Source organism: Euprymna scolopes, chromosome 39 (assembly GCF_053919585.1).
Source record: "Euprymna scolopes isolate OS-2025 chromosome 39, ASM5391958v1, whole genome shotgun sequence".
Lineage (NCBI taxonomy): Eukaryota > Metazoa > Mollusca > Cephalopoda > Sepiida > Sepiolidae > Euprymna > Euprymna scolopes.
Genome location: NC_136520.1, coordinates 35,603,805 through 35,621,899, shown reverse-complemented (window position 1 = coordinate 35,621,899; position 18,095 = coordinate 35,603,805). Strand labels below are relative to the sequence as shown.

The window sequence follows — 18,095 nt, the reverse complement described above, 5'->3', positions numbered from 1 at the left end:
GGTGGGTCCATAAGACTGAAAGACTTCTTTTTTTTTTTTTTTAATAAATGAAAGTCGGAACAAAAAAAAAATAATACTTCTGAGAAATCAACAAACACTGTAATAATGTTGAAAATACAGCTTACACAACTGAAGTTATGGGGGTGAGAATTTTTTTATTTCTTCTTCATTTTCAGAATATCCCTTTCTCAAATTTTTATCACCATAATAAGAATTATCTATATGAATAAACAGTAGATGTATGTGTGTGTGTAAATATTTAACCGATAAACTACTGGCCACATAACACTGAAATTAACAGTAAATAGTAATCGCGCACAAAGGATGGTTTATTTTTGGAGAGATGAATAACGCATGCAGAAATATGTCGGCAATTTGAAATGCAAAATGTTCATTTCAACTTGCCAACATATTTCCATTAGTTTTGCGCACGTGCAAATACATTCATAGCTTAAAGTGGTTTAATTTTAAATCTTCCTTATCTATCTTGCGACACCTCAAACGGTAGGGAATGGATTTGGAGCACTAAATGTCTTGATTCTAGCTGATAGCACCAAAATCATTTTTATTTTAAACTTTTGAAATCGGTACTGTATATTACGTAGAATATAATATTCAATAGAGAATTGGCTCTGTGATAATAAATACGAAATATGCATGAATCAAAATATATTTACACGTATTTTACGAACGGGCAAGTCCCCTCCCCTTACTAGTTCTTAATAAAAGTTAGCATAATTTATTTGGTTTTCACATAATTCTTCTTTCGAGACAAGGGTTAATGTTAATGGATACCATCGTTGCCTATGAAATCTACAATGCAAAGTTCAAATCTAATCAGATCCTATTATGATTGTTTTATGACTAATACTGTTAAGCAAAGGTATGCATATTCAAATGCTCCCCTCTCCGTTATGTTTAAACTATGGATTTGTATTCAATTCATCACATGCATGTGTGTGTGTGTGTGTGTGTGTGTGTGTGTGTGTATATATATATATATATATATATATATATATATATATATATATATATACACACACACGTATGTATATATATGCGTGTGTCACCCATCTGCCTTCCTCTCATTGTGCTGATGAAGAGATTATATCTAAAACATGACATCGTCTCTGAAACGATCGTACACTATCTTTGTCGTTTTTTCGTCTTGATTTATTAGAACATCTAAATGAACTAACTCATTAAATCCGTCTACCCCACATTAAATTACATATGTATGTATGTGCACACACACGATATTGTTGTACAAAATGGTTGTAAAGACTATTTATTTTTAAACAATGAAATTTTAACAAAAAAATAAAGATTGAAAGGACTGGCCAATCGGTTTCAAACTTTGCTCAACAGAACCAACTCGAGGTTAGGATTACGATTAAGAGAAAAAATTATAATGCTATGGAGATTATAACAGGAGCTGGGGGTAAAATATAGTTTGGTTAAAAAGAAAACAAAAACAAAAAAAAAACAAGCTAAATAAGAATAAAAACACCCGGGCAACACCGGATATGTATAATTAGTTGCTAATAAAGTTGTATTAAGATTTTTTTTTTTTTTTTTTTTTGCTTTATTAGGTATACTATTTTTTTTATCAGGGGTTGCAAGATATTTTGAATATATCAATATGTAAATATGTGCAACGCTGCATATTTAATGGATTGTATAGTTGTGATGCACGCGGACAACAAGCTTACTATTAGAGAAATATTTAACGAAAAGAAGAGGGACCACCAAAGAAATGCAATATATATTTGGATTGAGGTTTGATCATCTAAAATTTGATTTCCCCACTTGGAAAAATAAATACATCTTTAAATTAGGGTTTAAGTCAAGAATTCAAACCTCTTAAAATCTTTGAAAAAAAGTGATGCACTGCTAGATACGAGATTCAATGCTGTGATTAGATGGTGGACTTCAAGGTCAATCAATTTTTTATGCCCATAGATTAACAGCTGATAATCTCTAGTGATTTATCTGGTTTGGTCCAAATGAGATTATATGTATACTAGCAGATGTTGCTCGGTATTAAACGTAATGTTAAATTCCTTTAAAAATAAAAAAATAAATAAACTGAGACATTTGCATGCAAGTATCGTTTTCGCTAAACAGTTCATTTTTTGTAATTAAAAAAAAAAAAAAAAATACTCAAACTGAGATCGAAATCCAAACCTAGAGGAGTCAAATCCAATAAGCATTAGGCCAATTTGCCACGATTTTTAAAAAGTGTTTTCAAACCTACTTATTCTTAACATGCACAGTCGTGAAGCAGTTGACAGACAGATAAAAATCCGATGATCCCCCAAGTACCAATTTTTCAATTTTTACCCCTGAACAGCCCCTTTTTTCGGGATGAAAACCACTTAAAGTTTCCCACATGACTAAATACTTTATATACCAAATTTCAAGTCTGTAGATCAAACATTTGTTAAGTATATAGGTTGAAAAGTGTCCACACACACACACACACACACACACACACATTTTCGCTTTCCTGCAGTTTGTTTGGGTTGCATGATTCTCAGAGACAGATGGGCTCTAAGTTAATGAATTGCATTTGGTTAGAAAATATGCTTGTCTTAATTTCCAAGTCTATTGTTTGGTACAAGAAAACGAGTATCATTGTAACATCTATTATATAACTCTCAGCTGTCTGTTTAAATGTATGTATGTATGTATGTTTGTATGTCTGCCTAAAACTTTCAACAGAGGCGACGGATTTTCACGAGATCGGTATCATTTTGAAGCTCGACCCTTTGGATAACAAATATCGAAAAATTGGCTAAAAAACATTAATTTCTTCACCCTCAACTGGACACTTTTCTACAAAGAGGAGTCGATTTTTTTTGCTGACATTTTTGCAAGTCATTCAAACCTCGTGTCAACGATGTCGCATAAAGGACATTTCGACCGCCCGTGATGTCACAATTGCAGTGGCCGCATCGATAAGACCGTTTGTTTTTTTCACCTCCTTTTCCTCTGGTGCGTTATGGGTTCGAGCTTGCTTACTATTCCTATTTTTTTTTTGTTTTTTTTTTTTGCACTCGCACCCCCCCCCCTGTTTTGCTCAACCAACACCCTTACACACACTCCTTTTGCGTCACAGGTTCGAGCCTGCTTGTTTACTAAAACGTTTTTTTTTTGTTGCTCAATACACACCTACAAACACCTGGGCAATGCCAGGCACTCAGGCTAGTCTCAAAATAAAACATTGTTACTCATTTCAAACTAGGGTAATGGTTTTGTTCAAAGGGAGAATCATTTTGTTACGACGATGACAGCGACTATATGATCGAGACTACAACTGATGTCAGAATCTAATTTAGACACATTCCCAAACATAAATAGCTTAATAGTTCTAAATACAATCAGTTTAGAGAAAATATCTTGTTTATCTAAATAGATTTGGGAGGATTACTAACCACCACAATTAGCATTTTATTTTAAATTGCTTTTAGCAATCTGTTGTTTTTTTTTTTGAGGGTTTTCAGCATACCCTACCTTCAATCGATGAATTTGTGTATATTTTTTGTAAATAAATAAAAAATAAAACCATTGAGGTTAAGTAGGTTTTACTCATAGAGTGAATGTGGTATTTTGGCGATTGAAATTTAAGAATAAACAGGTGACAAAAGCCAACCTGCATTCCACTCCATCCAATTTTGGCCTTATGTCACATCTTGTTATTTTATAAAGAAACTTTTGTGAATTTTTTTAATGAAATCTTTTTTATTATTGTTAGAGTTGTCACAATACGAATATTTTCACTTAAACACGATACTCAATATTAGTTCTAATACCATAGTAATTAAGTAAGTTAACGGGCATAAAAGATGCATATTAAAGACATTTTATAGCAGACGAAAAGCAAAAGAGAAGATGAGAATAATGAATATTAATAAAGGGAGAGAGAATGAAGTGACATTTCCACGGTACAATAGAATGTGAGGAGGTTAATCTTGTTAGCACATCAACAGTTAGGTCAAAAGTCCAGCCAGAAGAGAGGAAGAGCGTAGTGGGTAACCGAATGACAAAAACAAAATATAAGAAACGGAGAAAAAAGAAAATAGAAGAAAAGAGAAGAGAAGAAAATAGAAGAAAAGAGAAGAGAAGAAAAGAGAAGAAAAGAAAAGAGAAGAAAAGAAAAGAGAAGAAAAGAAAAGAGAAGAAAAGAAAATAGAAGAAAAGAAAAGAAAATAGAAGAAAAGAGAAGAAAAGAGGAGAGAAGGAAAGATTAAAGAGGAGAGAAGGAAAGATTAAAGAGGAGAGAAGGAAAGATTAAAGAGGAGAGAAGGAAAGATTAAAGAGGAGAGAAGGAAAGATTAAAGAGGAGAGAAGGAAAGATTAAAGAGGAGAGAAGGAAAGATTAAAGAGGAGAGAAGGAAAGATTAAAGAGGAGAGAAGGAAAGATTAAAGAGGAGAGAAGGAAAGATTAAAGAGGAGAGAAGGAAAGATTAAAGAGGAGAGAAGGAAAGATTAAAGAGGAGAGAAGGAAAGATTAAAGAGGAGAGAAGGAAAGATTAAAGAGGAGAGAAGGAAAGATTAAAGAGGAGAGAAGGAAAGATTAAAGAGGAGAGAAGGAAAGATTAAAGAGGAGAGAAGGAAAGATTAAAGAGGAGAGAAGGAAAGAGAAAATCGAAAAAGAGGAAAGATTAAAGAGGAGAGAAGGAAAGAGAAAATCGAAAAAGAGGAAAGAAAGAGAAAATCGAAAAAGAGGAAAGAAAGAGAAAATCGAAAAAGAGGAAAGAAAGAGAAAATCGAAAAAGAGGAAAGAAAGAGAAAATCGAAAAAGAGGAAGGAAAGAGAAAATCGAAAAAGAGGAAAGAAAGAGAAAAGCGAAAAAGAGGAAAGAAAGAGAAAAGCGAAAAAGAGGAAAGAAAGAGAAAAGCGAAAAAGAGGAAAGAGAAAATCGAAAAAGAGGGAAGAGAAAATCGAAAAAGAGGGAAGAGAAAATCGAAAAAGAGGGAAGAGAAAATCGAAAAAGAGGGAAGGGAAAATCGAAAAAGGGGGAAGAGAAAATCAAAAAAGAGGGAAGAGAAAGGGGGGGTGAGAGATAAAAATTCGGAAACAAAGAAGAAAAAGAGAAAACAAGAATAAAAACGTAAAAGAAACTGAATATTTTAAGTCTACAAGTTTTGTATAAAAGATGTGAGACTATAAACACTTGACGACCATTAAATAATTTTGGCCCAGCAATTTATAGAGATTAATTAAATATCTACTCACCATATATTGAGAGTAATAAGGGTTTATCCATCGTTATAAAATTATTTCCAAGTAGTAGTTTAACATACCTGCAACAAAAATTGAAATAAATAATTAAGAATTATTCAAAATCGGAGAAAATCATTAAATAATATATTCTTCACATATACAACCATCAAGAACGAAAAGTTTCATATCAGAGACATTAGAAGTAAATAAACACAACAGAGGGAGAAAAGAGGAAAGTAAATCATTGATGACCGTTTATAAGGATTATTATTACTAAGTATAATTTATGCAGTTTTCGGACTATTTCGGAAAGTGTAGTATCTGTTCTATCCTTTGGTCAAAGACGTTCAGAAATGACCACACCCACATGAAACTGGTGGAGAGGCATGTAAATTGATAGGACAACGAAAGAGAAAAGATAGGATTCAACATTTTTTTTTAATTTTGTTTGAGCTTAGATGCTAAACATTCACCCGCTATCTCATATTCCGAGGGATCTTTAATATTCTAACCGTCTCTTCAAGTTCAATTATTTGAATCTCTCTGCTTGCACTTGGTTCACTGGTTATCTTTGCCAGGTAGTTTTTTAAATTCTTTTTCATGAATCCAGTTGCTACTATAATTACTGAAACGATGGAGATCTTTCAAAGCTTCCAATTTCTTTTCATGTCATACATAAGACCTTTTCCGTCTCAGCCCTGTTTAATCCTGCATCATTGGGGACACTAACTTCTACTAAGGTTGCTTCTTTCTCCCTTTTAAAGTGTACAATAAAGTTACTTTGAATGGAAGGAAAGGGAATTGCGCTGTGTATATGAAGAAAAAATTTAACAAAATGTAGAGATGGATAACAAAAAGTGGATCCAATCAAATGAAACAAAACAAATTGTGAGATTTTTAATTAAAAAAAAAAAAAAAAAAGAAAGACATACATCAGATAAAGGGAGAGGGGATAAAATAAGGGAGGTACAAGAAAAAAAAACAATTTTATGTTACGTCAAGTACTCTAACCACTGCACCACGGGTACTTGTGGATCCGTGGCACAGTGGTTAGAGTACTTGGAAAAATCAATTGTGAAACTGATATCATCCTGAAGGTTGAAGGTTCAATTCTCAGAGTGGGCGACCAAAACATAATTGCAATTACTTAGAACCTCTACCCAGCCGTGGTTGTCAGAATGAGATCATGTTACCCCTATGAAATAAATTCCTGAGTTTGACGAAAACATTCCAGAGTTCGACAAGATACACTCGAAGGCCAGAGGTTCCATCGACCGAAACGTGAAAATGACATCCAAGATGAGAACAGTAGTTTGATGAATCATGAATTTTATGTTATCGTAAAATTTTTAAATAAAATACGTACAGCTATTTATATTGATTTATCTATCTACACACCTATAAAGTCAATTTTTTTTCTCGTTCTGATATTGATATTAAAAGCCTACTTTTCCTATTTAAAAATTATTAAAATGAACTTCTTAATATACTCAGTCATGGATATGCGAGCGACTACATGAAAGTTAACTAATTTGCATATTCCTTTGAAAAACGAGCGTTAATTATTTACTTATTCATTTTTTGTGGATTCTAATCAGATAATTGGTTTCATTTAACTATTACGTTGATTTCTATTTATGCATGGTTTCTAAATTCTGCATAATTGCGTAGAATTTAAGATGGAAATGTTCTAGCATAAGTTAGCTTGTCAGTGTGTGTGTGTGTGTATGTAAAAAATCTATCAAACTTCTGAGTATTTGGTCTACAGAGTTGAAATTTGATATATAGGGTATTTGGACCTGTAGCAAACATTTACTGCTAAGGAGTGAAAACTGAAAATAGCACAGTTGACCTTGGCAGGGTAAACCGAATAAAACCTTAATCCTAATGTTACTTTTGCACATGCGCAAAATTAAACATTCATAACTCAACAGTTGCTTAATTTTTAGCCTTTCATATCCATCTGTCAGTAGCTCAAATGGTAACGATGCTGGAGAGAAAAAAAAAACAACTAAGGCTGGAGTGCTAAATGTTCTGGTTTTGATTCTAGCGGATGGTACCCAAGTCATATTTTATACCTTTTGAAATCATTGCTATATATTAAATAATAAGCAATAGAGAACTGTCTCTATAATAAGAAATCTGCATTAATTAAAATATAATATTTATGCATATTTTATAACCGGGCAACGCCGGGGCAGCCTGCTAAGTATGATATAAATTTGAATGGGTAACACATACCACCACTACATTTACTATTGCAACCAAAAATCTTTGTTTTTGCTATGGTAATTATTTCTGAAAATCTTTTATAAAAATAAAATATGTGCAGATATTATTCTGTTTGACTCCCACCTGTTGTCAGATTGCAAAATTGGATTGTACTAAAATTCAAACCGCGAGCTGTTGCGGTTAAGACTAAATTTCAATCAAACGCAAACGGAAGTAAACCACAACGATTTAAGGTAAAAGTACAAAATATACTGGTTACATGTTCTTACAAAATCTTTAACGTATACGTTCCTAACTTGAGTCTGCATCCATCCTTATAACTGGTTCATATAAAAGAATAAAGAAATTAGAGCCATACACATGAAAAAGGTAAATTCAAATGATGTCCAGTTTGTATTTTTTCAAAAATTCTACAATCCTGGTTATATATAGCACTACTTTAAACCAATTATTTGATTCCAGACAACAATGAAATATCTTTGGCATCTTGTAATACACAGCTGAACTTCTTGTTTTCTTGTATAGTTTTTACTAAATCTGACTCTAGGGATTGCTTAATCGGTTAATAATATAAAAAGGAACAGAACTTTTAATAAAATTCAAAAACACAATTCATATTATGAAACGCATTAGAATGAAATTTTCAATTGGAGCTACAGAGTCTTCTTTTTTTTTTTTTTTTTACTCTTGTTCAACCCAAACAAGGCATATTGCCACTTTGGCATAAGGAACTACTATTTGAAACCATTTCTGCTGAGGACTATGTGAGGAGATCAGCGAGGTGTCTGTTCACATAAATATTCTGTGCGGATTCCAGTTCAGCAACATACACCTGAAAGAGGTCAGAGGTTACGTCAACTGAAATGAGAAAATAACGCCCAGGATGAAAATTAGTCTGAATAGTCCAAATAACGCGAGTTATCAATCGTCCTCTTATAAATTCAGAAACAGGATATTGAGCTTGTTGGGCATTTATAACTAGTGTCCTGCCACCGAAGTGCTTAACACAATCAAAGTTAATCACCAGTTCTATAAACATCCGGCTTCTATAGAAGCTTTACATAATTCTTTAGTTACTAGAGTTTTAACCTTTCATATCCATCTGTCAGTAGCTCAAATGATAACGATTCTGCCGAGATAAAAAAAACAACTAAGGCTGGAGCACTAAACATTCTGATTTTGATTCTAGCAGATGGTAACCAAGTCATATTTTTTTAAATCATTACTATAATGAATAAAAAGCAATAGAGAATTGTCTCTATAATAAGAAATCTGCATTAATTAAAATATAATAGTGCGTCTGTTTTACGGTGTATCAACTGTTTTTGTGTTGATTATATGCCAAAGTACAATTCACATATTAAAACGAATTTGTCTACAAATTAAACAGAAGTTGCTATTTCACCAATAACTAGAAGAGGAATTGACCATTTGATCACCCAGAAGGATCACCGCTAACAGTATGATGGCTTAACATAAAACTTGTATTATTTGGATTACTCTGGCTTTAATACTCATCTTTATCATTTTGTAAACGTTCCAGCCAATTTAATCAATGACCAACCGATAAAAGTATTAACAATCAGTTCTAAGTGTCAGTCTGCTACATGTTGATGGTTCAATCCTCACTACAAGCAATACTAACTAACAATAAAATAAAAATTACTAAATTAACGGCTGAGAGAAAAGGAACAATCTACTTCCGTTAACGGGTTTAAATTTTTCTCCTTCATGGTACAGGTTCGAGCCTGCCTGCCTACTACCTTTTTTTTTTTTTTTTTTTCTCTCTCTCAACACATCTCCAAACACCCAGGCAACGTCGGGCACCCAGGCTAGTTAATAAATAAATGCATAAAATGATATGTCCGCATTTGCACTACAAAGACCTCCAGAATAAACGTTTGAAATCACAAATGTTCCATACATCTGAATAAAATTATTATAATACTAAACTCACGATCAATAACTCCAAACTTGTAAGTTCTGAATATTTCTTTTTTTCATTAAATATGGCTTATTTTCTTTAGCAACTGCCCGTCACTTACATTTTATTTCCAGCTCTTGTTATCTCAATTTATAAATTTGCATCTCTTATTGCACTGGCAGTTATATTAAAACCTTAATTTCATAAACAAGAACCTGTTGCATAATGGATAAAATACTAGGCAAAATTCAGTTGTAAGTGATTCTTCTGAAGGTGGAAGGTTCAATTCTCAGTGCGGATGATATGAAAAATACGATTGCAAATTACTCAAGACTTTTATCCAGTCATGGCTGACAAAAGGAGGGCATGCAACCCTTGTGGTTCTGTTCAAAATGCTGTGCAGATTTCCAAGTTCAATAAGATGCACCTGAAGAAGGTTAAAATTTACATCGGCTGAAACGTTGTATGAATAGCACTCAAGACGAGAACAGTAATCCGAAGAATACAAAATAAGATCTTTCAGTTGTTTTCAGAATATACATGTAATCAACATATTTTGTATAACTAATTTGCATATTGCTGTAAAAAATAACATGTCATTAATTCATTAGTGGAAAAGAGAAGTGAAAGACTGGAAACAATATCAACATAGGTGTAGAGCACATACAGCATCTGATATTTCCAAATTGTCACTCATTTTAATACTGACGAGGCTTAACGTTGTTTAATTCTGGTGATCCAACAGGAACTGGTGCGTCAACATGATTATGCTGCATATAATATACTAGCTATACCAAACCAGCATTGCCCGGGATCCATTACATTTAACTTTGTTTTGTAAATATTTCTATAGCCTATAATCATACCTTATTTGTTAGGTTCAGTACCCAAACAAAAACTCAAATACGGAATGCAAACTCTCACTAAAAAATATAAAATTTATTCTCCATAGCTGATTTTTTTTCTTTTTAAATGTTTAAGAATTCCAGTATATTAAACGGCTGAATCAGATAAAGTTTTTTTTTTTTTTTTTTTTTGAATTGTAGAAAAGTATGCTAATTTATTGCAAACTAGCAGGGCCCGTTAACAGCCCCCCCCCCCTCCCCCGTGCAAAAAGTAAACTACAGTTGTTGTTGTTGGTGGTGACCACTGCCGTCTCTGAATAATTGCGGACACTGGCAGCCGTAGCCGGAATGAAAATCTGGTTTGCAATGTCGATTAGTGCTGGTTTGGGGCGATAACATGCAAGTACAGTTTGAATTTAAAAAAAGAAATTTACAGGAATGCGTAAATCGGAATGAATTAATAAAATTACAAAGAATGGTCCGTTAGAATAATAATGGAAAGTAAAAACAGAAGTTTTAGAGGTTAGGGATTCTCACCGTATACGAACTGTTTAGAGTGACCAAAATCAGTGGTAGCAGTCCTAGCTGTTTCCGTTTGTTGTTCAAGTCTTCCTCTTCTTTTCAACTCCTCCACCGATAGTATTAAATTAAATTCCAGTTTTATGTTGTCTTGTTTTAGCGCGTAAAACAAAACAATTACGACTTTTTTCACTTTACTTTTTTGAGTATTGTCATGTTAAGAACGGCATTTGGAAGAGACACCCCCAACATCTACATGTAAAGAACAGCTTTCAGAGTAGACAACCCTCTTCTGATAGTATATATATTCTTCCAGATAGTATATATGCATATAGGCACACATATATTGAACATTCACCTTGTACCCCACCATGGAATATGCGTTATCCACCCATCTTCGTTTTGTAATCTCAGTTATATTCCTCCTCTATTGCATAGATCACTGTAATTCTCCTATTCCCCTCTCTCAGTTTTAATTACCTTTTTCCTCTCATGCCCAATTATTTAATTCCTAATGTAGCTATCACTAGACGACGCATCCCTAATGTGTTACCTAGCATCTTCTGTCTTTTTCTGATGAGAAGCATTAGGCTTCGAAATACCATGATATAAAGAGTTTTACTTATCCTACATCCCTAATAAACAAATAAATGTATATGCATTAGTACATATTTTTTATACTGTCGTTTTTTTTTTATTTCTTCATATATATATATATATATATATATATATATACACACACACACACACTTTGGATGCAAAACCAGCATTTAAACCAAAGCCAAAACCTCCCATGCATTTCTGAATTCAAAGAAGCATAAAATTCCCCATTTAATCCCAAGCAATGCGTGGTCTTTCTATTCATCAATAAACGTCTATATTGAAGGATATATCAGTATCTGTGCCATAAAGACGCACAAATAAATGTTTGAAACATGAAATCTTTAATGCAGACTAATAAAATTATTGTATTACAAGTAGAGGATCAATAAAGTCAACCTTGAAAGTTTCGGGCGCAATTTACTTTGATCACAAATTTCTTCTTTTTTTTTTTTCTTCAGATGCATCCAACCTTTTCAACAAGATGCTCTGTCGATCAGTACAAATAAATTTAAAGTGGTGTTTCCGTGGGTCAGATAGTTTACATGTAAGAAATCACAGTAATGTAGTCGTAACATAAATCTGTATTTTTAACACTTTCAATTGTGACTGTTCATGCAATTTACAAATCTCATTAAACATGATCCATACATTCCAGACTTGAGCCTGCGTCCATCATTATAACTGGTTCATATCAAACAACAAACTAGTGACATATAAAGGATGATTTCAATGGTTTCAGTCTGTGTTGTTTTCAACAACTCAGACACCGTAATCGCTTCAGATTCCATGACTCCCATCATCATCGATTTAACGAGCGACTGACATTTTTGGAGCCTTTTAAGTTGCTTAAAGTGATTTCTGACTTGAATTCAAGCTGGTTCATTTCCAAAGGAAAACATGAACAATGTAATGAACAAAAGATACACTTTATCAGTTATTGACTTCTGTGGTTTTAGTATCTAAGAATTTCAGCACTTCCTGGTGGTTTATGCAACTTTATCAGATTGTGCCTATAACGTGGTCCTACATAAGTACCTTCTCTAAAAGAAGAAAAAAATCATACAATACTAAACACAACTTAACCATAGTAATCTATAGTTAAATGATTTAACTACATACAAACATCCCAACAAGATGCTCTGTCGATCGGTAACATTTAAATTTAAAATAGTGTCTTCATAGGTCAAGATTGTTTATGTTTCAGAAATTAGGGTTATTTTTGGCAATTTCAACCCTGGTTCTTCATGCAATTTTCAAATTTTACAAAACCTATGATGCATACGTTCCAAAGTTGAGTTTGCATCCATTATTATAACTGGTTCATATGAAAGAATAAAGAAATTAGAATATAAAGGTTAAATTCAACTGATGTCGCTGTTTGTGTTTTTCAAAAACTCCACAATCCTGGTTACATGTAGGACTACTTTAAAACCAATTATTTAATACCAGACAAGGCAATAATGAAATATCCTAGGTTGGCATCTTATAATACATAGATGGGCTTCCTGTTTTCTTTGTGTAGTTTTACCAATTCTAACTCTAGTGATAACTTAATCGGTTATTTATATAAAAAGGAAATTTAACTGATGTGTATTTTAACATGTATTTTATGTCATTAAAGTATATAAGAAACAAAAGCCTTGGGGCAACAAATGGTGATCGATTCACATTTAGTATAATAATGCATATTAATTCACGTAAACATCTGATCAATAGAGAAAAAGGCAGCAATTTTATGCTCGACAAGACTGTTCTTTTGTTGAATGTGTGCCTCACTCACACGCCCAAGGAGAGGTATCTCCTAACCAATTAAACTCCATCAGGAAACGCTAGATGAATCACTTTCGCACCACCATCCTCCTTTCAAAGTTCGCAGAATACAACATCAGCAAGTACAGCGTAAAATGTCATGAATGCATAACTAGGAAATAAAACAACAAAAAAATAGCCTTACAGCCTAAACAATTTACTTACAAAATACAAAGGTTAAAGCATGAATAAAAATTATATATATATATATATATATATATATATATATATATATATATATATAATATAATATAATATAAAGCTGAACTTCTGTGCGTGTGTCTGGTCACGAATGGGCTCCTATATGGTTGACTATTATAGAAAACTGATCACATATAATGATAGAAGATGTATCGAGACACAGGAATGGGTATGTTTGATCTGGCATAATGATGATTCATTAAAATTGTGGGGTCTGCGTTCGCGCCTGATCCACAAAGTATGGAAATAAATTTAAAAAATTAAAAAAAAAACGCTTACAAGTGTTTTTGATATAGATGTACATAATAATACTTTGATAAGTATGTTTTAACTTAAATAGGGATGGTATGATAAAATTGTGGGGTCTGCGTTCGCGCCTGGCCTCCATAGAATGGAAATAGGCACAAAGACTTTTCATATCTATCTGCGTAAGTATACTTTGATAATTATGTTTCAGTTTGAAGAAATATGGTATAATAAAATTATGGGGTGTTCGTTCGCGCCTGACCTCCATAGAATGGAAATATATCACAAAGTTTAACAAGGGTTTTTAATATAGATCCACAGAATATTGTGATAAGTGTTTCAGTGTGAACAGGTATAGTATAATAAATTATGGGGTTTATCTATTTTATTTATACTTTCATCATATTTTGCTTTGGTTTTGATACCCCCAAATTCGAAGCTATCTCTTTACAACCCTTCCTTTTCATAACCTATCATACTCTCATAAATCAGAGTCCATTTTCTGTAGGCTGTTTTTGAACCCAGTCAACGACGGGTACTTTTGCTAATATATATATATATATATATATATATATATATATATATATATATATACACACACTAGCATTTCAGCTCAGCGTTGCCCGGGTGTTTGGAGGCGTGTGTTGAGCAAAAAAAAAAAAGTGGTAGTAGGAAGGCAGGCTCGAACCCGTACCGCAAGGAGGAAAAGAACGGGGAAAAAAACCTGACGTCTTTGCTGTTATGACCATTGCCAAACCGGAAGTGACGTAGGTTTTAATTAAGGCTAGACAATCGAAAGGGAGGATGACTTTTGAAAATATTGGCGAAAAAAAGCGATCACCCCCCCTCCCCCTGTAAAAAAGTGCCCAATTGAAGGTGATAATATTAATGTTTTTAGTCAATTTTTCAATATTTGTCATCTGAAAGGTCGAACTTCAAAACGATACTGATCTTGTAAAAATCCGTCGCCTTTGTCGAAAGTTTTAGGCAGACATGCAAACATACATTTATATATTGGTAACTCAAATTTTCGACCTAAACCGATTAAAAAGCTTGCCCTATCTCTGAATACCCTTTATGTAAAATTTCAAAATTTAGACCAGAAATTGTCTGAGTAATTTGGTAGAGACCGAAGCAGTTCAGTTTTTTTTTTTAACTTTGACCCCTATTATGACTCCTTAACATTTATTGTTTTGGGCTCAAATCAAGTTAAGTTAAATCCATGTTCAAGGAACCTATATCTAAAATTTCAAGTGTTTAGACCCAAAATTGGCGGATGAGTTTGGTAGAGTTCTCAAAGGTCAAATCGTTGAACCTTGACCCCTTAACAGCCAAATTTCTTGCCGAAAACGGATTACAAAGATTTTTCCAAATCTCAGTACCCTGTATATCAAATTTCGAGTCTGTAGACTAAAAATTGACAGAAGTTATTGTGTAAGGAAATAAACACACAGACACACACACACAGGCACTTTCACAGATATATATATATATATATATATATATATATATATATATATATACACATACTAGCAGTTCAGCTCAGCTTTGATCGGCCCTATGTACTATTCATAACTTGCCCTACGTGTGAATACGCTTTATGTAAGATTTCAAATGTTTAGACCAACATTTGTCTGAGTAATTTCATAGAGACCGCATAGGTCAATTTTTTTTTAAATTTTGACCTCAATTTTGACTCCTTAACATTTATTATTTTACTCATGTCCAAGTTACCTACATTTAAAATTCTTTACACCCAAAACTGGCAGAAGAATTTGGTAGAATCTGCAAAGGTCAACTCTTTCAGCTTTGACCTTTTGGCAGACACATTTTCGCCCCAAAACTGATTAAAATGTTTGCCGCATGTCTGAATACCCGTTATGTATAAATTTCAAATGTTTAGACCCAAAATTGGCTGAGTAGTTTGCTACACATCGCAAAAGTCAAATATTTTTAACTTTGATCCCTTGGCAGCTCAAATTTTCGACTCAAACCGATTAAAAAGCTTGCCCTATCTCTGAATACTTATGTAAAATTTCAAATGTTTAGACCAGAAATTGGCTGAGTAATTTGATAGAGACCGCAAAAGTCAATTAAAAAAAAAAAAAACTTTGACGCCCAATTTTGACCCCTTAACATTTATTATTTTACCCATATATATTTTCTAAAACTTATAATATATGACATTCCAAAAATATATATATATATATATATATATATATATATATATATATCACACGCACCCATACTTTAATTGTTATCAGCATTGTCTGGATAATAATGGTTGATTATTTGAACATTTGCAAACATGATTCTTCAATTAAATTTTTCTTCTCTTTTCAAAGCTATTCCATTTCACTATGTTCATAAATAAAAATTTTATCATTTGAAATGCAAGTACATTATCACATTTTTTTTTCCAGACACCCTTTTTATATAACCATTTGCATGTTCTGACATGAATAAGGTTTTTGTGTCTATATATACACAGAATTATTCATACATCCACAAATATCCAATATGAGCTGTACCCATCCAGAGTTGTCCAGAAGTCCTTTTACATTCATTTTTTTTTTCTAATGGGGTAATTGTGCCAACTAGCTAAACATGCTCTTTTGGCAACCACGCATATAAAGAACACCTTTTTTATTTAGTTGGTGCAATTACCTCCAAAATACGGTAATTTTGAAAGTTAAATAGCTGTTATCATTTGGTCCTGTTAAAAACGTTAGAAATTGTGTTAAAATTGACAATTCAAATACTCTGAAAGTCTTTTAAAGCAATACATTACTTATATATATATATATATATATATATATATATATATATATATATATATAAATATATATAATTTTGTTTTATTTAGGTAATTTAAAACGCATGATTCAATGTGTAAGTAGGTAAGTCAAGGAATATTTTAATTTTGTAATTCGGAAGAAATTTATTAATTGGTCAAATCTATGTTGATTATTACGCGTCTGAATTTTTGAGATGAGGATTATTCATATTATTTGGATTCATCGGACTACTGTTCTCATCTTGAGAATTGTCCAGTTCCACTTGAGCTACAACTTCAAAACATTAAGCCTTCTTCATGTTGACACCATGTTCTTTGAGAGGAAAACCTCATTTTTCTTGAACTAAATCTTCTTTACATCATTATCTCCAAAATAAAATTCATTCTAGTTTCATCATTCCATAGTACTTGTTCTTAAAAAACATTTTCTTTATCTAAGAACGTTCTATCAAAATTTAAGAGAGTAACAATGTGAAATGGTTTGTGAATACAGTTTTGTTGTGCTTCTTTACAATAGAACCCATTTCTGCTTAAACAATTTTGTATTATGCAATACTTACTTTCTTACTTATCAGATCCAAACTTGTGGTAAAGTCTTTCAAAATAACTCTTTCATCTATAATAAGCTGAAAACAGTTTTCAAGCAGTTCTTGGTGACAATTTGGATTTTCTTCCATGACCAGGAAAATTCTTGATTTGCCAAACTGTTTAAACTTTTTTATAACAAACTCTATTGTAGATATAGAGACAGCTGACCAACGTGAACTAGTGCAGTAACTTGTGGAAATTGATTCTGTCTCAAGTTAATGCTAAGCTCCTTTGTCTTCCCATTGTGTTGTTAATGTATGAATAACGATGGTTATCAACACTTGTACCACGTGGTGTTCTTTGCTGGAATTATCACCAATATTTTACTGAAAATAAATGGTTGAGAAGGCTTCACCGATAAAATAGTTATGTAGATTACTTAGACTTGCATGAAGAAATTTAAAACGATACTTTCTGCTGCATACATTTCTCTATTTTAAATAATTTGCACGTCAAATCTGTTAGATTTAACCTATTATTCTGAAAAGTGACTTTATGCCCCCCCCCCCTATTTTTGTGCCTATTAACATATAAAACACCTGGAATCAAACGGATATTAGATGCCAAGAAATGGATTGAAAATATTTAAAATTTATGAGTGTAGGAATAATTTCATTGGTGACTGTATACCATAGAGACACTGGATGATCCCTGTAGTGTGGGGAGGATAGTGAAGCAAAGATTGCACAATCTCAAGTACACCTCTCTTGAATCGGCATTGGTTGAATCCAGTGTCAGGATCACTACAGAAAAAGACTGGTGTTACTTTGGTTTTCCTTCTGAAACTTCTTGCACAACCAAAGCCTGAGGGTCTAATCCAGGGATCGGCAACATTTGGAAACATGAAGGCCAAACAGCTATGCTGATTATAGGAGGAGCGACAGTTTTAACTACATTGTCATGGAGGACAACAATGTTAAATATGTAAATAAAATTTCTGTGCCGTTGAGTATTGTCCACACTGAGGATAGAACCTTCAACCTCCAGAAGGATGTCATTTCCAACTGAATTTTACATGGTACTTTATCTGTTACCTCAGGAGTCCTTGTGGACAACCCTAGTATGAATTTTGGAAACCTTCAAGCTATTCTTGTTTTTAGAT

General features: G+C 32.8%; 1 protein-coding gene across 14 annotated transcripts in view; it reads right to left on the bottom strand.

The window, feature by feature from the left end:
* LOC145263738 (uncharacterized) overlaps positions 1–18,095 on the bottom strand; it is a 727,869-nt gene that overhangs the window by 594,436 nt on the left and 115,338 nt on the right. For 9 of the 14 annotated variants that reach the window (XM_080120729.1, XM_080120720.1, XM_080120727.1 and 6 more), the window contains exon 2: positions 5,242–5,309. The exons of the other annotated variants lie outside the window; for them this stretch is intronic. Coding sequence is in view for 1 of the 9 variants with exons in the window: in XM_080120723.1 (XP_079976849.1) it covers positions 5,242–5,272 (31 nt within the window). In the remaining 8 variants the exon portion in view is untranslated. The remainder of the gene's footprint in view (positions 1–5,241; positions 5,310–18,095) is intronic. 14 annotated transcript variants of the gene reach the window in all.